Source organism: Marmota monax, unplaced genomic scaffold (genome assembly GCF_021218885.2).
Source record: "Marmota monax isolate L192 unplaced genomic scaffold, Marmota_monax_Labrador192_F-V1.1 WCK01_AAM20220418_F8-fsc00230, whole genome shotgun sequence".
NCBI classification, from domain to species: Eukaryota; Metazoa; Chordata; class Mammalia; order Rodentia; family Sciuridae; genus Marmota; species Marmota monax.
Genome location: NW_026693365.1, coordinates 164,431 through 188,462, shown reverse-complemented (window position 1 = coordinate 188,462; position 24,032 = coordinate 164,431). Strand labels below are relative to the sequence as shown.

The following is a 24,032-nucleotide window of genomic DNA, read 5'->3' as shown; positions in this document are numbered from 1 at the left end:
CCTCCTCAGAGCCTCCAGGACCCAGCACAGCTGTTTCTGTGTCCCCACAGGAGACATCTCTGCGTTGATGCCACGTGCCCTGAACCTGGAACAGTGCCCAGCGCAGAGCGGAGCAGAATCTCTGCTGAATTAATGTTGGCAGCCAAATAAGTAGCGACCCAACCAGGCACCCAAGAGCTGCCTGGAAGGAAAGAGGAAATCAATACACGTGGTGCTGGCTGGCGCCACTAACGCCTCACTTAAACCCCGAACCCTGGTTGCGGACCAGACCCAGGACTGCACTTGGAGGCAGCGCTGCCCCTGCTCCCCGCCCACAGGGGCACTCACAGCAGCCGCAGGTTGTGGAAGGTGCGGTCGTCCTGGCTGAGCCACGGCCCCTTGTCGTACTTGAGGTATTCGATGTCCTCCACCACCTGGGAGAGGAAGAGCCCAATTTAAAGGGAGAGCCCACTGCGGAAGCCTACACGCAACCACACTGTAACCTCCAAGTGCCTGTCAGAAGGATCACCCTGAGGTGAAGAGGGGCACAGGGGACGCCCTTCAGGAGGCCTGAGCACTGCCTCCCAGGAGGGCCCACCCAGCGCTCCAGGCGGGGTGTGCAGGACCACCTCACAGGCGGGGAGGGCGGGCCACCCAGAGGAGGACAAGGCCAGGGAGCAGCCCGCCTCGTGACAGACCTCCCTTTCCCCCCACAGGCTCCTTCTGGAAGGCAGGGCCAACTCACAAAGTGACAGGAGAACCCACGTCAACACACTCCCAGGACGTGGCTGGCACCTCCTGCCCTAGACACCTCCCTGACAGGCACCTCCAGAGCAACCCTTGCACGCCACTATCTCCCAAACACGCCTGACTCAGCACCACCTTCAAGTTTCAAGAGTTTGGGCTGGCGTGCCATGGACTGGCGGCCATAACTGCTGGTGGTGCCTGTAATTCCAGCCACTCAGGAGGGCGGAGCAGGAGGATCACAAGTTCAAAATCGGCTTCGCAATTTAGGGAGACCCTGGGTACCCACGGGGCTACCCCGCCAGCCCCAGAAAGGGGAAAAAAACAAACTTTGTGCATTCAACAATGGCCTTCGACAACAACGCAGTCTTGGAGACAGAGTTGTCATTCTCCTAAGATGCGTGCCACTGAAATATTCTAACACAGGTATAAAAATAATCTGAAAATACACAATCAGCACTACAAAAAGAGCTCGGGAAAGCACGACTCTCACTATCCCAGCAGCAGAGCTGCTAGGACAGAGGTTCCGTCTCTCTGGGGACACTGCTCTTGGGGAGAGCCGCCCAGCCCCTTCCCTCCCCTTCCCTCCCGCACAGGGAGGAACCCAGCAGGGCTGCTACTCAGTGTCCACTCTGCCAGCTCCTCTGCCAGGACAGCAGTCTGCAGCCTGCATGTGGTCCCACAATTCCTATGCCCGCCTTGCTGGTCTCCTGGTGATGTAGGTGTGACACAGGACACAGAATGGACGCTCAAATGCTTCAACACCATTCAAAAAATAACCCATTTCCTCCACTTCATTTTTTGTTACCCTTCAGGATGTGGCTTTGCCAAACTGTGACCCCCACACGGCCTGTTTCCGGCCTCGCCCACCGTGGCCGCACGACGGCACACGCACACGCTTCTACATCTGGAAGGGCAAGCGTCCTGAATGATTCTGCTTCACAAGTTTTTGGTTATCCCCATGAAGTTCCTGAAAACCACTGAGACTGGCAGGGAGCTCACAGACACAGACCCGGGAAAGCAGCTTCTAGGAGTGACCAACTGCCCCCGATGAGGCCGGCTTTCAGCCTCACCAGGATTTAACACAGACACCGAGGCTGGCAACCAAGGTTCTGCATCTTCACTGCCCACCATTTTAAGATCATAAAGCTGTTTTTTTAAAAAGTCAAAATGTCACAGCCACGGGAGGTGATGGGCTGGCTGGATGCTGCTTCTGGACCACGAAACACTGATGGTCGCAAAGACAGTAGAATGGAACTGGGTAGATGAGCCTTGAGAACGGCACCTGGGAACCACAGGGAGGGGCACTCACCATGCTACACGTCTGCTCACCTTTTCCGCATCCTCAGCCTCCCGCGCACTGTAGACCAAGACCTCACACTTCTCACTGCAGGGAAAAGCAGAAATTCCACATGAGCCTTCCCGCGCCGCAGTGCACACGTGCGCCAACACAGGCCACACACATCTCCCGCTCCACTAACACTCTGTGGCCCTGACCAGGCACCGGGCTGGGGCTGTCCTGCCGCGCAGCAAGGCAGTAGCAACGTGCCATGGCCTGGTGGCCGTAACTGCTGGTCTTTGCCCTGGCTCCACTCCCTGGACTGTGATGCCCAAGGCGTGGTGCATGGGCCACCACCTGCCACACCCACACTGGCCACAGCTCTGGTTACAGGAGAGGACAATGTGGCCAGGCCTCACCAAACACGGCACCAAGGCCAATAGGCAGAGGTTGTGGGGTGCAGAATGTCTGAACTGCTGGAATTCAAAACCCAGGGACACAGTAAACTCCCAGGAGAACCAGACCAAACCAAACCACACAGATGGTAGCAGCTCCCCAGGCCCTTGGTCCTCAGTCCTTCATCTGGACACTGGATAATCAACCGCTCAACTCTGTCTCAAAAAGAAGGGGCAGAGTTCACTGCTGCCGGCAACGCCTCCCCCCACAGATCTCACTGACCATCTAGCGGCCTTGGCTGTCCTGCCTTGGATGCTTGAAAACCCACAAGCTGACATGACACAGGTGGGCCTCACCCTGCAAAGGAGCTGCCTCTGTCCACCTCCAGAGCAGCTGTGTGGACTGGCAGGCCATTTGGTAAGCCAGACCAGGAGGACCACTACAGTGCCCTCACCGCCCAGCATGGCAGATGCTGGACACTCTTCAGCCAGAAAACCACCAACTACCACTGCTGCAAAGCGCCCTCAGATTCTAAAGCACAAATGACATAGAAACCTTAGGCTGTGACCTATTTGTCCTGAAATTTTAATTGAAATAGTCAAATTCCATAGCAAATTTCTGAGAGAAGACTGTTAGGTCCCAATCCTTCCCAGAGCTGCAGCATGACACTGGTCTACACTTCGTGCTTAAAGTAACGAACACTGCACAGAGGACTTCAGGACCTTATCCTCCTAATCTTGACAAATGACACATAAGCTATGTGGCTGTCTAGGAAGAATTCACCGTAACAATGAACAGAGACTGCATCTGTCCAAACGCTCGAAGCTTACTGAATCTGTGGAGCAGGAGAGGTCGTAACCAGACTGTTTGAACAATGCATGGTATGACACAGTCACGCAGAAAACCCCACAAACCAACGACACACGAAACCTCATACGTGTGCCTACACTGTCTACGCACAGTGCCCCCGAGCACAGGGCTCCACCCAGCCCTGCAGTAGGCGGGCGGCAAGCACAGCAGGCCAGCAGGCCAGCAGGCCAGCAGGCCCTGGAGAGGGTGCCTGCTCACCTGACCATAGAGCAGTCTTTACAGTCCTGTCCTGGTTTGCCCGATACCCCGGGAGCGAGGATTCGCAAAGCAACCGTTCAGCGTGGGCTTGGACAGCACCAGAGGGAGGCGGGATCGCACAGAATGAAGAGGGGGGCAAGTGAGCATCCTTGCTGCCCATCAGAAGCAGCTCCATGCGGGACGGGTGCCACCAGCTCTGCCAACAGAACCAGCCATCCTCAGGGCGTCTCTGATGCCTACTTGTCCCTTGTAAACAGAGAGACCACACAACAGACCTGGGAATTTAATAAGGTTACACTACAGAAAAAGAGGCCTAAGGACCCCAGGAAGGCGGCTCGCTGTACCCCTAGATCTTCAGACTCCAGTGCCCCCCGGGCAGTCAGGGAAGCTGCCCCCCCAGGGTGAGGTATAGCCCAGCACAGCCAGGGAGTAGCAGTGGCCTTGAAGGTCCACATGGAAAGGCTCAATCAGAGAACAGCGCCCCTCAAGGCACTCACACAGCCACTGCCCCTGCCACAGTGGTGGGGACACTGGCACCCAGTGGTCTGCAGAGCTGCAGGAGGCCAGCTCTGGTCATCATGGTTTCTGATGAAAGGACGGGCTGTGTGTGAAAGACAAGAGGACAGGACGCTGCAGAAAAAGACGGGGATCCGCCCCAGGCTGACATCCAGCTCAATAGGTAGGGTGGGCAGGATGCGGCCTGGGCAGCAGCAGTGTCCCAGCAAGGCTGGCTTGCAGGGCTCCGAGACACATGTCCTCAGAAGCTACCCAGACTGCACAACCCAGAAACGGCTCCTGGGGCTCTACCCAGCAAGCCATGGCCAGACCTGAGGTGACCTGAGGTGAATGTCAGGCTCTGAGCTTCTGCTCCACACGGCAGGTCCCCATCACCATGGGGACACCATATGGAGGAGGTGGCAGCAGAGTTCCAACACCTCGGAATGTGGGACCTCAGGAGCGACACTGCTGTGCAGCCCAAGCCCACAGCGCACCAGGGCAGGGTGCTCAGAACCACTGCTCATGTCTCTGCCCACCAGCAGCCTGCAGGACCCACCCCTAGACAACACCAGACCCCTGGAGCTCCCTGCCATGGAGGGAGGAGACTCTGGACAGAGGTCAGGAGGAGACTCTGGACAGAAATTCTGGGGTCACGGTCTCTGCTCATGCGGCTCACGCAGCTCTGCATACTCCCCTGGGCACAGATGGGCAAACAGCCTTTTTTTTTGGGGGGGGTGGGCACTTCTGGTCTTGAAAACAGAACAGGCTGAGGAAGAACAGCTCCGTGACCTCAGCACCACCTCACAGCGAGACACTCTCAGTTCAAACACAAAGCTTCTTTTCAAAATTACTACACTTTGTTTAATTCACAATTTTTGATTACTTTGAAATTTTAAACATGAGCGTTAAGTTTTTAGGTATCAAAAGAGGGTTAAGTTTTGAAGAAGTATGAAACTTAGAAGTACATTATCCTACTGAAAACCTTTAATAAAAGCCTTATTCAAACAACCCAGCTGTAACTGGACCTGAGTGACAGCAGTAACATGGACACCCAAGGACCCCAGGACGACAAGCTAGAGTGTGGACAGAAAGATGCCTCTCCCAGCTTTCCAACGGGAAGAGGAAGGAGGTCTGGCTCCCCATCGGTGCCAGCCCTCTGGAGATGGGAGTGGGAAGCACCCAGAGACTTGCCCCACCTCACTTCTTGTGGCCACACCCAACAGGGAGGCCAAGTGCTTCGAGCAGCCCTTCTAGGTGGACAGGAATGTTCAGTTGTCCCCTGAAGTGAAAACACATGAGCCCTCCAGTGCTAAACCCTGTCACAGACTGGGTGTTTCTTTGTGCCCCCCCAAATTTTAAGGATGAAACAAATCATCTCACAAAGATCAACTGCAATGTCTCCTACAATGTTTGCTCAAAAACACTGGACGCCCAGACAACCCCCAGCACGGCCCTGAGCCAGAGCCCACTCCCAGGGCTGCGGGGTGAGGACCGATTCGTGAAGGAGCAGCGCTGCTCCTGCGGTCGGCGCGAGCTTGGCTCACCTCATCTCGGGGAGGAAGGTTTTCTTATAGGCATTCTCGATGTCCTGGAGGTAGGCAGAGGTGATCTTCATTTCATGTGGCTAAACAAAAGCAGAAAATTCACACAGGGACAGTCTGACGTTGTTCTTTTACCTGTGCATGTGTACAGTGCAAACCACTGAGTGGTGGGGAGCCCTGCAGGGTCCCAGGGGAGGCCCAGCAGGACCTTCCTGCACAGGCTCTGGAAGCCCCTTAGAGGCTGCGCTGTTGCACTTGGGCCCAAGTACAGGCAACAAAGGGTCACAGCCACCATGGAGGCCGCTGGCCTCGCCCCAGCTTGCCCTCAGCACCCGCTCTTTGTCGCAGACCCTCTCTGCATCTCTCCACACCTCCCTTCTTACCATCCCCACGCTCCCTATCTCTCGCCTCCATTATCATCTGAAGTCAATTTCTTTAATATTTTTTTTAGTTATAGGTGGACACAGAATCTTTATTTTATATTTATGTGGTGCTGAGGTTCGAACCCAGTGCCCACGCAGGCTAGGCGAGGGCTCTACCTCTGAGCCCCAGCCCCGTATTAATCCTTGAATACAATCACATCACGCGGGGCCGGGCTGGAACCCAAGATGCCCTGCCCTTGGCAACCCCAGGGGCTAAGCTGCGCTCTCTTTCTGCACTTCTCTCCTACTTGTGCCTCTGCTTCTGTCTGACGCACTGTGCGCATTCCCGTCCTGTTACCAAGGGCCTGCCAGGAGAGCGCGTGCCCACTGAGTGCGGAACTCGCCCGCACTGCCCACACACAGCTGTCCGCTGCCGGGGCGCTGGTGAATACTTGTCGGGGGAGGGGGAGAAAGCATTAAGCCTACTGTTTTGACTTCACAAAATGATAAAAATATCCTAGAACTGGCTGATGGTGTAGTTGCCATGATTTGGCGACTTTGCTAAAAATCATTGAGTTATACCTTAAATTGGGTGAATTTTAAAAAGTATAAATTATACCTCAGTAAAGCTGTTAAAAAAAGAAAAAGAAAAAAACATTAAAATCACTCTGGAGCATCTCTGGAGTGCTCGCAGCCCAACACCAGCCAGCCCTGGGACCACACGACCAGCTGCACCCTCATGGCTCTGTCCACAAAGGGGCCACTCCCTCAGGAAAGCTGCTGTCACCGGGCGTGTGTCAGCAAGGACCCGGCACAGGGCAGGTGAGCTCCCAGAGCCAGCCTGCAGGAGGCACCCAGCACTAGAGGAGTGCGGGGGAGCCCACACTGGCTACGGCCCAGAGTGAAAGAAGATCACCCCTAATGTGACCAAAACCCCAGCCCCATAAACACCACAGAAATGTGAACCACAAACGCCAGCTAGCATCCGGTGACCAGGACCAGCTGTCCTGGAGCAGGGAAGGGGCTATTTCCAAAGGCCCAAGGTACAGGCACAGCCTGCACAGAGAGACAGGACACAGGCCTCTGCTACCATCTCTCTGGCCCGAGGTCTCCGAGTGTCTCGCTCAGTGCTCGTTTCAGCTGATGACATCATTCATCTGACACTTTACTTGGGAAAAAAACTGATATCTCTAATTTTGACTTCAGAATTATTTCCAAAATGTTGTTGTCTAAGATAACAAAATAGTTACCTTGAGAATTTGGAATACATGCCCTAGATTTTCTCAATGAATGTTAGCATGGGAAGTGTCACCTTATTCCACTGGCAAAGGATCAAACATTGTTAACTTGCAGGTCCCTCCTTTTGCCGCCTGAGGGCATGTCCCCAGTCTAAGTCACTGATCATACCAGGAGCAGCCTCTCAGGCAGCTTGAGGCACAGAGAGGATGAGCAGGGACACTGCAAGTCTCACACATGCTTGACCTGAGATGAGGAGTCAGTCTCCCAGGCCACCAGGGACAGCAAAGGACAACAGGAGGCTGCCATTCAGAAGGGACCGCTGAACCCCACACAGTGGACGGCCCTGGAACACAGGCTGCCGTCACCTGCATCCTCCTCACATACCAAAGAGATCACATGTCCCTACTGCAGCACTGGCCAGAAAGGCCCCAGGACAGCAGTGTCCACCCAGCACCCTCCACCTTGCCTGCAGGGCTCCTGGGAGCCACCTGAGACCCAGCCCAAAGGGCAGAGAGCAACCTTCTACTCTCCTAGAAACAGGAAGGAGGTAAAAGAGGGAGGGGCTCGATTCAAGAGCAATAGGAAGGAGGCACTCAGCAGGCCCCCCCACCCACGGGGACAGCCAGGGTGGCCCAGGAACAACAGGGGCCTGGGCAGCACTGGGGAAGGCAGCTCCCACCGGAGATGGCGCCCGGCTGGGCCCAGCCCTCCCACCCACATGGGCACCTTCTTCAGCTGTGACCTGATTGGTGTCAGTCACCCCAGTGAGGACCGCCAGAATCCCACATGGCCTTGAGAGAGCAACATGGGCTCCACAGGCCGACCTACATCTCCCTTCTTCTGGATCCGACTCTGAACCTCCGGCACAGGCACATCCACGTAGATCACCAGGTGGGGAGGCAGGTACTCGCAGGCCGTGATCTTCTTTACCTCGTTGTAGTGGTCCACACCTGGCACAAGAGAGGCCACTGTCACTGGCCCTCGACAGGCCTCTGCACACACCCCTCCTTGAGTAAAGGGCAGAGCTCATGTCATCCTCAGGCCTTGTGCCAACCGTACACTCCTAAGTCAGCTGAAGCCATTGAGCACGCCCTCAAGGGCAGATGGCCACAGGGCCATGGGCACTGCACCCAGCAGCACTGCACTCAGAGTAGCCACCGAGCCTGTGTCCCTTCCACCCGGTGTCCACACGCTGGAACCATCAGGTTTCCTCAGCTCAGATGAGGTCCAGCATGGATTCACACTGCAACCTAACGGCACCCAGGGACAGAGCCAGCATGCACCCACTACCTCGTCTGCCGGGCAGGAGGGAGGCACACGTGGATAGGAGGTGTGACAGGTGCCTGCTGTGTGTGCGGGGCTCCAGAGCAATGCACTAAGGCCTGGCCTTCTCCACAGCCAGCAACGCAGCTGAGGCGGGACGATCCCACCAAGGCGTCACTGAGAGTGCCCACTGGCCAGCCCCACAAGACAGCCACGGTGCTGCGGAGAGCTGGTGCTGTTCAGAGCACTCTGCCCAGGGGACATCACACACCGGCCACACCAATCACCACTCGGTGTGTGGAGTGAAGCCACCACCTTCACCCACAGTGTCAAGGAACCCTCGCCTCTGCAGGCGCTGCCATGGAGGAACCTTCCAGAAGTCACAGCAGGTGATCAGGTAAGGACCACTGAGAGACAATTACTTCACTTTAAAGAAAACACTCCTCCTGGAAACTCACTCTGGATGCACTCTGGGGATGGGCCCTGGCCCAAGGCCAGCGAGGACACGGCTGGAGGAAGGGCAAGGACCCTGGAGGAGAAGTGGCTCTCCCACTGTTGGTGACATTCCCCTGCCCTGCCCACTCTGCCCAGTCCCACTCCCTCCTGACTCGTCAGCATCCCATTTCTCAGGTGACTCACGTGGCGTGGACCCTTTAACAGGGCTCCACCTCCCTGGCAAGGGCACCAGGTCTGGTCTCAGCTGTCCCCACTGCACAGCTGCTCCCAAGACAAACGTGCCCTCCGCGCGGCCCAGAACTGCCTCCAGCCCAGCCCGGCCCTTGGTCTGCAGCACAGGCTTCCGCTGCCTTAAGGCCTCGCCCAGGGACCCTCCCCGAGACGCCCTGACAGGGACCCACCCCACCGCGCTGTGCCCTGCATCCTCCTCTCACAGACCCACCGTCACTCTCCCACTTTGCTCCACAATGCCACCACCAGCCTGCCAGTGTCCTTTCTCCCTGTCTCAGCCCAGCCTCCTCCAATCTGGGCACTGGTCCACTCCCCTCACCACATGCACCATCCACCCCAACGCCTGCCACCTCTCCACACTCACATCCAGTGGCTCTGCAGCCGTCACCAGCCCCCTAACCCTAACCAGGTGCCAGCCCTGCTGCTCCAGTACCCCTCCACAGCAGTCCCCCCACAGGCCTGCTGCCCACTGAGTGGCTCCCGTCTGTGGGGACCCCTGGAGGCCCCCTGTGGAGGAAATTCCCTGTCTCCCCGCAGGCCAGACACCTCTGGTGTGCTTCGCTGCACAGCAGCCTGGGGACACTGGACTGCAGCCCCTCCGACTGTGCTGCTCTAAGCCCCACCCACCCCCAGGATTGTGAGTCCTGCGTGGTGCCACTTCATGTCCCAAACACCAAGACAGAGCTGGGCACACAGCGGCACTCCAGAAGGCCCGTTCATCAACAGCCACGCTTAAGCTGACCTCCGCACTCTAGTTCCCTGCTGCGCCAGCCACCCCAGCACAGGGTGGGGAGTGGGCAGACTGACCACATGGTCTGGTCAAAGAACTGCCCAACACACTCCCGGCCACAGAGGTTCCGACCCCACCCTGACTCAAGTCAGTCTTCCCTCACAGAGGTCATTACCCCTCACCTGCTACTGTCAATGCCCCACACGATGCCACTGCCCCTGAAAACATGGAGCAGCAACACACCAGAGAGGGGAAAGGACTGTGGTGACCACCAGGACGCTGCAGGGGCAGGCTGAGGAAACGGCCCCTGCCAACGCCTCAGGAAGCACATGGGGACTGGCTCAGCACAGGTAAGCCTGCAGGCCCAGGGCTGGGGTGCTTTGGAGGAGGGTCAGCAGCCGTGGGTCAGCTGTGTGCTCTCAAGTGCCCGGGACTCCACAGGAGGAAGGGGGTGGGCAGCTCAGTCGCTCCCGTCTGTGAGGCGCATTCCACAGCGGCATCAGGCTAGGCCGCGGCCTTTCCCCGAAGGCGCTGCGGGCCCAGGGCAGCCACGGCAGAGCCCGCACATGCCAGGGAGGGGGGCTGGGACTCACACTGCTTGCGGATGAAGCCCTGGTTGTACATGGCCTCCAGGAAGACAAAGTCGCTGAAGATGGAGCGCTCCAGGACCACGCCTTGTCCTGTGGAGAACAGGGCAGCGGGACTCAGACGGCAGGCAGGCAGGAAGTCCTACCCACCGTCAGGTCATTTTAGAAATGGGGAAAAAAACACAATTCCATTTCCAAGCCAATGTAGTCAAAGGACCAAAGTCAAATTCATAAGAAAAAAAACATTTTCAAAAACTCCTCCGTTCCGTTCCAGTGACCTTTCATCTCCACGGACACTCCATCAGCCATCCCAGAGGCGTCCCACGAACACGGGGAGTCTGTTTCTAACCAAGCCCCTGCACCTCGCTGTGCCCAGCAATCTGCTGCTGTCCCAAGTCCCTCCCTCACACCCACACCCCACTCATCCCAGCCGTCTCAGCATTCTCCAAACACCACCAAACACAATCACTGTGCACCGCCTCTGGTGGCACTTCCTGATCCTGCCTCGCCCGGTCCCCGACAGCAGAGGGACACTTCCACCTGCCACATGGATCATTCCTGCACCAACCCTCCCACTGGCCTCCTCTCTCCCTCAGGAAAACCCGGTCTCTGCCGTGGCCCTCAAGACCCAGCCATCTCAGCTAGGCTACTTCTTTGATGCCCCCTCTCCTGACTCTCAGCCTCACTGCTGCCACACTGTCACAATGGTCCCAAGGGTCACTCACACTGCTCAAGGCACAAGGCCCTTGCAATCAGCCCTGCTGGGACTGGGCAGAGCCCTCCCTCCCCTTCCCCTCTAGAAGAGCAGAGCCCCAGCGCCCTGGCCCTTCTGTAGAGCCTCTGCCCTCCACGCCCTCACTCCCTGGCACCCTGCCTCCGCCTCTGGTCACCACCCACCTGCTCATTCAGAAGCCTCCTCCCTGTGGAACCCAGGCTCCTGGTCGGGCCTTGCATTCGTGTTCAACGTAAAGATGAACACAGCACACAAGGAAACAGGCCAGTTTCCATTCAACAAGTAAAAGATTTTAATTTTAAGAAATGGGTAGTCAGAAAATAGGGTGAAGTGTGCTTCAAAATGAAAGTGGAGTGGCCCAAACACCAGTGTCACATCCAAGCTACTGCCCAGCAGTGAGAGTTGGGCACCATCCTGGTAGAGATGCCTAAAAGGTAGGCTGCACAACACACACGTTCGTAGGAGCAACACGCACCTGGGCTCTGCCTGCCTGACTGTACAGCCCCACCTGTGTGTTCTGCCTGCCCCCCAGTTCTAACTTCCCCCGGGCTCTGTGTGGATCAGCCAGCTCCAGCCCCGCAGAACCACCCGGTGCTGGCCGCTGTGCTTCTGCTTCCCTCAAGCCCCCTCTTCCCAACTGTGACTCCACTTCCTCCCAGCAGCCTCCGTGTCCCCACTGCCCTCCACCACTGTGGCGTGAAGCTCACTGCAGTGCACAGGGAAGTGCGTCCACCTCACCCTGGAGCATCAGAAACGGGACCAAGACATTCCTACTCTTACTGGAAAGACACGACTTGCCCCAGCACCTGTACAGAAAAGCACTAGTGATGGGATTTCAAGGGCTGGACCCCAAAGAGGACTGAGAAGGGCGGCCCACCTGTACTCAACAGGTGCTCCAGGGCGTCTGCGTACTGCAGGAGGCGGCTGGCGTACAGCCAGGACTGCAGGCGGTAGCTGTTGCCATCGTTGCTTTTCGGGTCGTCATAGAACTTCTCCAAGCTACAGTTGCCACTGAACTCCACGTCCAGGGGCCGCCCATCCCCTGTGGTGCTGTCTGCGTAGTGGATCCCTGCTTCAGGAAAGTGCTTCATGCCTGAGGGAGAAGTACTGGTGAAGCGCGACTGACCCCCACTCCCGCAGGGGGATCGTGGGGACTGCAGGACACACAACCCGGTCTGAAGCCACCTGAGGAGCCAACCAGCCCCAGTTCCGCTGTGCATCCTGGGGGACAGAGACGCTGGTGACAACACGCCCAGAGCGCATCAGGGCGGAACAGCCATACTGTGCCCATAGGCAGAGCCCTCCTGAGAGAATGACCTCCCCTAACAGGAGTCCTCTGTGCACACAGGCAGCTGCCACTGGATGCCAGTGAAGGCACCGTGGAAAACTGGACACGGGTTCTAATGACCAGCTGTGTGACACTGGCTTACCTCCCAATCCACCCAGTGTGAGTCCGAGTAACAACCACAGCTCTACAGCAGAGGCCATCACAGAGCCCACAGGACAGCTCACAGTACACGTGTTGCCTGCACTGCCCAGGCAAGTCCAGCTCCAGCTGGTAACCGGCATGGACAGGAGACACTATGATTCTCCAAACATACCAAATGTAAATGTAAAAGACCTCCCTTGGACCAGGGCCACCCCTGGATAGTACAGTGAGGTCAGCAGGAGACCACAGCTGTGTCTGGGAATCCCGCTGCGCATGGCAGTGGCTCATACCTAGTTTCTCTGCTATTGCCTTGGCCAGTGTGCCTTTTCCAGAACAGATGTTGCCATCCACAGTGATCACTCTGCTGGACTCCGTCAGCTTCTTGGTTGTCCTTTCACCAAGCAGGAATGCCAAAGCCCCATACCGCAGCTCGCACTGTGCACTGGTGTGAAGCAGTCCCTGGAAGACACACCGTCCCACAGCATGTGACCCTTCAGCACTGCAGGCATCAGTAACCTAACAGCACCAAAAACCCATCAACGGCAAAAATGCCAGCACCGGCACCCTCCTCATCCCAGAGTGCACAGGGCCTGCCTACACCCACCCTCCTCACCCCAGGGCACACAGGGCCTGCCTTCACCCTCCTCACCCCAGGGCGCACAGGGCCTGCCTTCACCCTCCTCACATCAGGGCACACAGGGTCTGCCTGCACCCACCCTCCTCACCCCAGGGCACACAGGGCCTGCCTTCACCCTCCTCACCCCAGGGCGCACAGGGCCTGCCTACACCCTCCTCACCCCAGGGCACACAGGGCCTGCCTACACCCACCCTCCTCACCCCAGGGCACACAGGGCCTGCCTTCACCCACCCTCCTCACCCCAGGGCACACAGGGCCTGCCTACACCCACCCTCCTCACCCCAGGGCTGCACAGGGTCTGCCTACACCCACCCTGCTCACCCCAGGTGCACAGGGTCTGCCTACACCCACCCTCCTTACCCCAGGGCACACAGGGCCTGCCTTCACCCTCCTCACATCAGGGCACACAGGGTCTGCCTACACCCACCCTCCTCACCCCAGGGCTGCACAGGCCCTGCCTGCACCCACCCTCCTCACCCCAGGGGCACAGGGCCAGAATGGAGCCTGCAGTATGCTTGCCATGTTCCATGAAAATGGAAGGCAGAAGGCTGGCAGGCGGGAGGGAGAAAGGCAGGAAGAAAGCGGCTGGGGAGACAGAGAGGGCATCTCCTCTTTCCAGGAAAGCATCTCTGGGCTCATCCCAAGCTGCAGCTGGTCCCCTACACCTGTGAGCTAGCAGTCCTAAACCAAAGCACAACTTCCAACCCCAATCCATAAATCTGCTCTCACTCACAACAGGCCGCGTCCCCTACCTAACAGCTCCCCTCCTCCTTCCTCCAGCCCCACCACCACTCTGATTCCTGACCCTCCACCTCTGGCCAAAGTGTCACTTTGCTCCCCTGCTGCCCTGATTCTGCAGACATCCTCATGGCGCTCATGCACAGGGTGAGACGCCTCACCTGCCGTCTCCAGCGTCTTCCATCTGCCCTCCACACTGAAGCCAAAATAATCTCCCGCCAAATAAAAATACCAAGCAGCATGTGCCTTGGTACAAGGACATTCTACACATCAGTAAGACATATGAAGGGTGACCTCGCAGCTTGCTCCTTTTGGCACTAGAGATTCGGCCCAGGGATCGCTTTACTACTGAGCTGCACCCCCAGCCCTTCTTATTTTTTGAGACAGGTCTCACTAAGTTGCCCAGGCTGGCCTTGTACTTGTGATCCTCCTGCCTCAGCCTTGAGTCAGCGAGACTACAGATATGTCCACCATGCCCAGCTACACAGCTCATTTTTAAAGTGTTAGGTATGCAGATAACCACACATTCAAATGTCTGGAAGAGACAACAACAAAGGAGAAAACACTTTTTCATGCATCAAAACAGGAAATACTTGATTTTTTAGGACAAGACAATGAGTTCCCTCATAAACAGCTAATGGTGCTTAAATCTAGGCTACTGAGCCTAGCACCAGAAACCTGTCCTAAGGGGACACTCATCTGTGCAAAGAATCCCCTATAAGGATGCTTGATGAAATATTGTTCATAATGGCAAATGCAATTATCCAACAACAGAGGAGGAGCTTAAAATTTTAAGGTATACCCTTACCACAAAATAGTAACCACTTACTTAATTAAATAATAAAATACTTTATTATAAAAAAGAATACAGGAGAATTTAAAATATTAAGAATAGCTGGGTGTGCCACTGCTACTCAGGAGGCTGAGGCAGGAGGATTACAAATTTGAGGCCAACTTAGTGAGACCCTGTCTCAATAAGGAAAGGGCTGGAGATGTAGCTCAGTGAGAACATGCCCCCCAAGTCCAATCCCCAGTACCACAAACACAAAAAAAAATTTACATAAAACAGATGTTTTTCACACTTGATTTACTTGAATACTGAAGGATGGGGGGGGGGGGACACAGGTTGCAAAAGAAGGCACAGCAACAACCCAGAGGCTGTGAAGGCATTCCTGCCTTGCGCCAGTCCTGCCAGCTGCTCCGGCTTCAGCCACTTGGCTTTTTACCACTCTATTAAATGTATGCTTTTGTCTCCTTTGTCCTTTCACTTGTGATTCCCAGATGACAGATGCCTTGGCCATCTTTTCTTGTGCTTACCTGCCATCTACACATCTTTTGATATGCAAAAAAGGTAGTGTCAAAAAGTCAGGCAGTATTCATACAACCCGGTAAGTCACAGGAACAAGAAACCAATAGGGACACAGCCAGGACAACGTGGGCAACACATGCAGCAGTGACTACCCATGATTCCTCACACACCCAGGGAGGAGAGGTCCAAATTGCCAACCTTGACACTCTACAGGGGAAGGAGCACAACCCTGCTCCATAAGCATGGCACAAAGGGGCTCCCTCCTAAGAACACAGGGTGCAGGGGGAGAACAGCCTCACAGTGGAGAATCAGCCTCAGCACAGCAGTCAGTTGACCTACCTCAACATCAACCAACAGTCATATTCCTAGTGTGCTGGTGAGACGCCAGTAGCCCTTCACCTCTGCAGTCCTCTTCCCAGCCAAGTTCAACCAAGACAAACCCTCCAGGTTTCTGAGAATCAAACACCTGCTTAGTACTTCTCAGAACCATCAAGGTTACCAGAAACAAGAGCCTGAGAAATCCACACAACCGAGGACACAATAGATGTTACAGGACATACTAGATGGGATCTTGGGACAGAAAATGGACACTGGGGAAAAACTAATGAAGTCTGAATAAAGCCTAGCTTTAGTTAATTAAAAGAAAGAATGCACTATTTTGTAAGTTACACATAGACACACATTCACAGCAGCAAAATGGGAAGAGGGCTATATACATCAAAGACGTTCACTGGAGTAATGCCTCTAAAGCAAAGACCTGGCCACCTACGGTCCACGCACAGGAGACTAGGTTGACAAGCATCCTTGACTCCATTCTCCTGCTGCCCAGAATAACACAAATAACCGACTTTTCATGAACCGTTTTCGATTCCTTTAATTGTCCCTCCAGTCCAACACAGACCTACTTTTCCCCTTGCATGCGTCCTCCTGACCACTGAGGATACCCTACACCGTGTTCAATCTGAAGCGCCCCAGAGAACGCGCCGCCACAGCTGGGCACCGGGCCCAGGTTACAGTGAGGGTCCGGGCTCTCTGGGCGTCTGGCTCCCCTTCACAGGCCCACAACAGCAGGACAGCCAGCGCCTCTCTCCTCCAGATCAGACCGGCACCCTCTCTGTTCACGCTCAATCCCTCAGCTCGCGGCCAAGCCCCTTTAAAGCCATGGCCCAGAGCCTCCGGCACCCAAAGTCCACCAAAGGTTTCCTGCGTCTGCAGCCACGGTTCCTTTGCCCCTGTCCTCTGCACGTGCGAGGTCACCTCCCTGACCCCCACAGTGGGAAGTTTCCCTCGTGCTTCCGAATCTCACCCAGCGGTCCTCTTCGTGACGGCCCCGGGCCCGGCGCCCCGCCCAGGGCCTGACCCTTCCCAAGGCCCCCGGCAAAGCTGCTGGTGAGCTCAGGACCCGGCGAGCCGCCGCCTCCGGGCCGTGCGTCTGCCGCGGCGCTCCGCCGGCGGCTGCGACCAAGCTGGCCGCGCTGGGGACCGCCACGGAGGACGCCGCCGGCAGCAGGACCCCGCCGGAGAGCGGTCCCGGAGCCGCCGCGCAGAGACCCGACCCGGCCCGCCGGCCCGCCCACTGTCCCGCCGGGCTACCCACTGCCCCGTCGCCTCACCACGCGCGGGGCGCCCCCCGCCAGGCCGCGCGCGGACGCGGACGCGGGGACTAGTCTCAGCAGCCTCAAGGCCATCGCTGCGCGCTGGACTCAGGCTCAAGGACCAGGCTCAAGGACCGAAGGGACGCGGTCGCATAGGGGTCCTCTCCTGAGGCCGGCGCGCCGCCGTGACGTCACAACAGGGGTGCCCGCGGCGCCTGTCAGAACTTCTACATAAGGCGGAAGGGGCGGGGCCCGGGCGAAAGGTGTGCTGGGAAGTCTGGCGGGCTCTCCGCAGAGGTCGGGGCTGGCTGCCGGTTTCGGGATGGGGTAGAGCTGTGGGGGAGTGTGACGCCGCGCTGCCCGGGTTCTACCTGAGCACTAGGGAGAAGGGCCATGCCCTGCGACCCTGGACCGGGTGCGCAGGTCCTGCCAGATCTACACTCAAGTCCAAAGGGGGGAAAAAGACGTGAAATGCACACATATTGGAAAATAAGCAAAAAAACTGTCTTCGTTTGTAGAGGACACTATTGTTTACACAGAAAACCCAAAGGAATCTATAAAAGACCTCCCAGAGCTAATAGGTGAGTTCAGCAAGGGTGTAAGATAAAAGATAAACACAAAATCACACAGCACGCATAGCATTCTGTAAACCACGGAAATGAAAGTTGGAATACTATTTACAATTTCTCCAAATAAAATGCAATGCACGGGCCTGCTTGCTGAGAAGTATAAAACACTGGTGAAAGAGAAAAACCTCAGACTGCACTTCTCTTCATGGTCACAAGCCCACAGGCATTGTCCGTGCTTTCCACATCTATGTGTAGGTTATATGGGATTACCATCCTGACATCGGCAAGGTTTTCTATAGGCATAGACAAACTTACAAAATTTATGTGGACATATAAAGGCCTTGCCACAATAATTTGGGGGAAAAGGTGAAGTCAGTAATCGGTGGCCTAGTGTTAAGGTTTACCATACAACCACATCCATCAAGAACATGTATTGATAGAGGCGGCCTGCTCATAGACACATGGATCAATGAAAGAGCACAGCAACTAGAAATAAATAACATGTATTCTCAACCAACATTTGACAACAAATGAAGTTCAATGAAAGGTGGCCACGGGGAAATGTACCTGGATGTGAACTTCACTCCTAAAACCAACAAAAGCCAACTACCAGACTTCTGGGGAAAGAGAGGGTAGTGGTTTGGGACTAGGGAAAGATTTCCTAGATTTGACATCAAAAATGTGATTTGTAAAAGGAAACATTGGACCTCATCAAAATCAAAAATTCCTGCGGAGAGATGCTCTTTGGAGGATGAGAAGACAAGCTACAGACAGGAAGAAAGCGCTGCAGACACACCTGACCAAGGACCTGGATCTGGAGTGCGTAAAGAGCGCCCCAAGCAACGTGAAGAAATGAGCAATCCAGTTAGAACACCTGGAAGGACGTGAACAGGCACTGCACTGTAGAGGATATTCGGACAGCAGATAAGCACAGGAAGACGTCCTCAGCCTCAGTGGTCATGGGAGAAATGTAAGCTAAATCCACAAGGAGATATTAGTACAAATGTAGCACATGCCAAAATAAAAACAAAGCATCAGGTGCTGGGGAGATGCAGAGAAGATGATTCATCCCCACAGGCCTCATGACACTGGGAAATGGGGTAGCCGCTCTGGTGAAGAATATGCAAGTTTCCTTTAATCTGAACAGATTTACCACACAAGTCAGCATTTACCCCAGAGAAATGAGAATGAGAGATGTGCAGCTGTGTTCCCAGCACTTCCCACTTCCCCAGTGGAAAACCAGAGCCACTCCCTTGTCCTTCAGCTGTGAGGGTCAGCGCCCTGTGGCAGGCCACACTATGGGATGCTGCTCGGCAGAAAAAACAGATGACGGATTCACAGAGCAGCGCATGCAGCTGAATGGGTGAAGTGACAACAGGCCAGTCTCAAAGGGCTGGGGGCGTGGTTCCTTCTGCATCACATCCTTGAAATAACAACATGTGGAGGAGAACAAATCATGGTGGCCAGAGGCTAGAAGGGGGCCGTCTACAGAGCCATAGTGTGAGACAGATGCTGGTGATGGAGACGCTGCATCTCGGTTACAATGATGTCCATGAAGTGACCTGTGCAGGTGGTAAAATTGCACAGTGCTACACATGCACTCACACTTGTGCACACACGAGTGCGTGTGTAACTGGTGGCACCTGGACAACCCGGCAGGCTGTACCATGGTAGGTGTCCTGGGACTGGCAGCACTTGTACCACATCCTGCAAGACAATGCCATTTGGGGAGATCTGGTAGTGGGCAGGGCGCACCCGGTGTGGTTCTTTGCAACTTCCTGTAAATATATCATTATGTCCAAAAGAAAGCTTTAAAACATATATTATATGTCCCAGCATAAAATAATATAAATTTTTTAAATTTAAAAGGTACTATTTGTGTTAAAATATTCAAATACCAGGATGACCTGAAAGAGCCCTATACTGAAAAACTACAAAGTAACATTGAGAAACTGAAGAAGCTGTGCACGAAAAGAGGGATGTGCCTTTGTAGGTGGAAGGTCTTGATACTGTTAACAATGACGCTCATCTCTAGACTGATCTTTAGATTCAACATAATCCCAGTAAAATTCCAAAAAGTTTTTCTTTTGTTGACAGTGATGAGCAGATTCTAAAATATATATCCACCTCTTTGGAGGAGCTAAGAACCACCAAGGCAATCTTGAACAAAAGAACGTGGGTGGAGAGCATGCTGAGGGACACGAAAGTCAATGGCAGAACTACAGTAATGGCCACAGTGTGGCACAGGTGCTGCAGCGGACCTGACTTATGGGGAAAGAGAGGTCCAGGAGAGAGGCCAAGCACCATGATCCATAGACATGCACTCTGGGTTTACTGACAGGGTACAGTGCAGAGGGAAAGGAGTGTGGGAGCAGGTCAGTGTCACTCCACAGAGCAACGAGTGGTCATCTCAGCCCATAAAGGAAAATCATATTCAAACGTGAAAAACAAGACAAAAAGCCTTCTAGAATGAAGCAGGAGAATATCTTCATGCCGGAGGGGGAGGGCAAACGTGTCCTAAATGGAAAATAACTACAAAGGGGTATCCAAACACTGGACATGGAATAACAGAACCTCTCTTCATTAGAGGCACCGTTGGAGGACACAAATGCAAGCCCACCACCTGAGGGATTTCTGCATAAACGCAGCCACCAGAGGCCTGGAACCAGAGCATGTGACCCCTGTGTGTGGAAGAAACCCATGTGAAAGTAGGTAGAAGACATGAAGAGGCATAGACAGTATTATGGGTACTGCCTAGGTTGTATCCAAAAGGACTGTAAGCCACTAGGTGCTACAAAGATGCTCAATGGCACTTGTCACTGGGGAAAAGCAAGTTCAAGTCGAAGTGAGATACCGTCACCACCCCAGAAGAATAGCTAAATTGAAAAATACACGTAATACTAAGTGTTGGCAGGGATATGGAGCTACTAGAATTCTCCGGCACCCCTAGTAGACGCCACTTTGGTATACCACTTTGGAAAACAGTTTTGCAGTTTCTGCTAAACCTGACCATATGTATACTTCACGTTGCAGCAATCATAGATACAGCCTGTATGACTAGGTCTCTCCTAGGTAGTTTGTGTAGTTTGCAAAACTGCATGGACATAAACCAGAATGCTCACAGTAGCACTCTCCATAATAGGCAGTACCCATAACACTGCCCATCAACAGTAAAATGCAGGCATGCCTTGTGACACCCTCGTGATGATTAGACAGCAGTGTGGTGCATGGATTCTCACTAAGGGCAGGAACATCAAGGACTCACACAGGCGTCATGATGAACCAAGAAGCTGGATGTAAAGTGTGAATGCTTTGTGGTCCCACTCATAAAAACCTCAAAACACCCAAACTAGCATCTGGCTCTAGAAGTCAGGGCAGTGCTGAGAGCCATAGCTAAGTAGGAATGACACCTTAGCTATGGCTCTCAGCAGGGCAGTAGTTCTCTTGGGGCAGGGACAATGACTACAGGGCAGGAAGCATCTAATTCTCGGTCCCTTGGGGAGCTGGTTGCAAGAGTGTGGCCCTGTTCTGAACACACACCAAGATGAAGGCTCTTTATTGTGAATAGGTGAGTAGTTTGTTAAATTTCATTGATAATTTAAAGAGCATTAGTTGCCATATGAAACATCACTTTGTCATCACAGATCAGGTTCTAGGCAACATGACTATCCTGCTGTGACCCTGACCCCGGCCCAGGGCCTTCCGCAGGGCCTCCTTAAACTCCTTGTTCCTCAGGCAGTAGATCAAGGGGTTTATCATGGGTGTGAGGACTGTGTACACAGCAGAGATGAGCTTGTTGGAGCTCCGGGAGTCGATGGCCTGGGGACGGACATACATGAAGATCATGGCCATGTAGAAGATGGTGACAACAGTGAGGTGGGAGGCACAGGTGGAGAAGGCCCTCCAACGGCCTGTGGCCGAGGGGATGCGCAGGACGGCCAGCGTGATGTGCCCGTAGGAGAGGATGGTGGCCAGGAGTGGGAACACCAGGATGAGGAAGGCCAGGACGAAGTCCACCAGCTCTGCAGTGGAGAAGTCTGTGCAGGCCAGCTTGAGGATGGGCGAGATGTCACAGAAGAAGTGGTTCAGGACGTTGGAGCCACAGAAGGTGACGCTGGAGATGAAGTAGACCTTGATCACAGAGATGGCGAAGCCACTGGCAAAGGAGAAGGCCACCAGCTGGACACACAGCCCCGTGGTCATGATGACTTGGTAGCGCAGTGGGTGGCAGATGGCCACGTAGCGGTCGTAGGCCATGGAGGCCAGGAGCACACACTCGGTGCACACCAGGGAGCTGAAGAAGTAGAGCTGAGTCATGCACCCCACAAAGGAGATGCGCTTCCGCTGCAGGAGGAAGCCGTCCAGCATCTTGGGGATGATGTCAGACACGTACCAGATCTCCAGGAAAGACAAGGAGCCCAGAAAGAAGTACATGGGCCTGTGGAGGGAGGCACTGCTCCAGACGGTGAGGATGATGGCCAGGTTCTCCACCAGGACAAAGAGGTAGGTGAGCAGGAAGAAGAGGAAGAGCATGTACTGCAGCCTGGGGGCCGTGGGGAAGCCCAGCAGGATGAAGGTGCCGACCTTGGTGGCGTTCTCACCCCTCATCCTCTCCACCTGCAAAAGAGCAAGGGGGAAGCATGGCAGGTGGAAGGGCAGCAGAAGGGGACAGAACCAGGCCTGGGGGTGAGCCTCGGCCCAGGATGGGACCCTGGCCCTTTCCGGCAACAGGGCAGAGTGGTGACTCATTCGTCTCTCAGGTCTTCAAGTAGGAAGTCCTGCCTGCTTGCGTCTGGATGTTGTAATGAAGTGGCTGAGGAGGAGAGGCTGAGCTGCAGGTGTGCACACACACTCATCGGAGCTCACACGCACCTTCACACACATGCTCACACACGTGTGCCCATACTCACGACCACATCCCTGCCTTTCTGGCCATAGACTAGAGTGGTGGCAAGAAGCCAACTCAGGTCAAACATGGGGAGACGGAGGCCAGAGCAGGCCTGAGCAGAGCCGGGAGAAGCACTGTGGGAGGGCCGGTGCCAGCAGGCCGTGACGTGCCCACCCGGCCACGATGCAGTTCTGCAGGGACAGGCAGTGGTAGGCACAGAGAAGGACGGTGCACAGCTACCCCAGGCAGACCCAGGAGGGAGGACCCATGTCCCAGTGCATCAAGAGCATGCTGTGAGGTGAGGGCAGGTCGGGGTGGGGCTGCGGGGACAGGGCCACCAGGGCCAGTGGGGTGCAGCGAGTGCTGGCCCCTCCCAGCAGGACTGGCCCTGTTCTTGGCTCTTCTGGTTGGCAGGGTGGGTGAGGATCAGCGTGGCCCAGCCAGGGCAGGGGTTCCTGGTCCTAAGTGGCTCTGAGACCGTAGCGGTGGCTTAGGTGCTTTGACATTAACAAGCCTCTGCAAGAGCAGGCCACAGAGCTGGACCAAGGCAGGGCAGAGTGGGGAGGGGTCCCTGGAAATAGGAGGGAGATTAGCAGAGCCAGGGAGGGGCTGAGGGGGAGGGGCTGTGGGATGCAGGGTCCACAGCGAGGTCCCTGTGAGCCAGTGGAAACAAGGGGCAGAAGACCAGGAGAGGAGGACAGGAGAAGGCAGGGAGGGGAGAGGAAGAGGAGACTGGGGCTGAAGTGGAGCCATCATACTCCTCGCGCTTAGGACTCTGTCAAGATGGCCCGACATTACGGACGACTGTAACTCACTCACAAAAATGCCAACAAGGTGAACACAGATAAGCCAACAAAGGGAAGCATCCAGAGAAACCCAAGGGCTGGGTGTGCCACCTGAGAGTTGAAGTCACTTGCCTGGGGCCCCTGGGGGGGGAAGCACACAGGGGCAGGGGTGGTGGGCAGGGGACTGGTCAGAGTCCAGGCAGTTGTGATAGACAGGGCAGGGTGCTGCAGGCAAGCACGCCAGAGCTTGGAGACCCAAGACCTGTGCCAATCCAAGGCCAGTCAGGTGGAACTCGAGGTCCCAGCGGCCACAGACACAGAGGGAGGCCACACTGAGTGCCCGCCCCACAGCTGGCAAGGTTCCCGCAGTTGGGGCAGCAGCCTCGGCACAGGGTCAGGCTTCCGGCTAACCAGGGCAGACCCCCAAAGTGATAGCTGCTGGAGAGCAGAGAAGGTTCCAGCAACATCAGGACTCAGCTCCCGGCTGAGCGACGGCAGCGCCCCGGGAGCACTATGATGTGAGACCCCCAGACTCTCAGGGTTGCTGGGCCTCTGTCTCCCTGCCCCAGCCACGTCCCTATATCCAACCGCAGTGTCCTTGTGAAAGAAAGGAACACGTGGAGACAGGGGAGGGGCCAACAGACAGCTGCCCTCGGGCTGAGGCAGGTGCAGAACTGCGTGCAAGGCAGAGGTCGCCCAGGCCCTTTGGTCAGCTCCCGGGTTGAGAGCTGACGTCACTAGGGGGCAGAGGCAGTGCAGCCACCAGGAAAGCAGGGTTCTCACTTAGGGTTAGGAGGGAGCAGGGCCCCGCCATCCCTCTGTTTTGAGCTTCCAGCATCCATAACCTTGAGGACAGTTGCTGCCATCACAAGCCCCCAGGCGGTGGCCCCAGACACTGATGGGGGAGGAAGAGGTGAGAGGGGAAGCAGCTGACAGTGCCAAGGACAGGAGAGGGTCCCGTGGAGCCCAGCGGCCA

At 55.5% G+C, this 24,032-nt stretch overlaps 2 protein-coding genes across 2 annotated transcripts in view; both read right to left on the bottom strand.

Annotated features, from left to right (window-relative positions):
- Window positions 1–16,989, bottom strand: part of Ndufa10 (NADH:ubiquinone oxidoreductase subunit A10) — a 39,458-nt gene extending 22,469 nt beyond the window's left edge. The window contains exons 1-8 of the mRNA XM_046456930.2: window positions 16,833–16,989; window positions 12,826–12,994; window positions 11,984–12,199; window positions 10,380–10,466; window positions 7,935–8,056; window positions 5,509–5,588; window positions 2,056–2,110; window positions 328–413 (exon numbers count right to left, since the gene is read on the bottom strand). Of these exons, the coding sequence (XP_046312886.1) occupies window positions 328–413; window positions 2,056–2,110; window positions 5,509–5,588; window positions 7,935–8,056; window positions 10,380–10,466; window positions 11,984–12,199; window positions 12,826–12,994; window positions 16,833–16,907 (890 nt within the window). The 5' untranslated portion in view covers window positions 16,908–16,989. The remainder of the gene's footprint in view (window positions 1–327; window positions 414–2,055; window positions 2,111–5,508; window positions 5,589–7,934; window positions 8,057–10,379; window positions 10,467–11,983; window positions 12,200–12,825; window positions 12,995–16,832) is intronic.
- Window positions 16,990–21,028: 4,039 nt separating this feature from the next.
- Window positions 21,029–21,993, bottom strand: LOC124101174 (olfactory receptor 6B2). Its single transcript, XM_046456959.2, has one exon. It carries the CDS (start codon window positions 21,989–21,991, stop codon window positions 21,029–21,031), a length of 963 nt encoding a protein of 320 aa, XP_046312915.1. The 5' UTR covers window positions 21,992–21,993.
- Window positions 21,994–24,032: the final 2,039 nt, after the last annotated feature.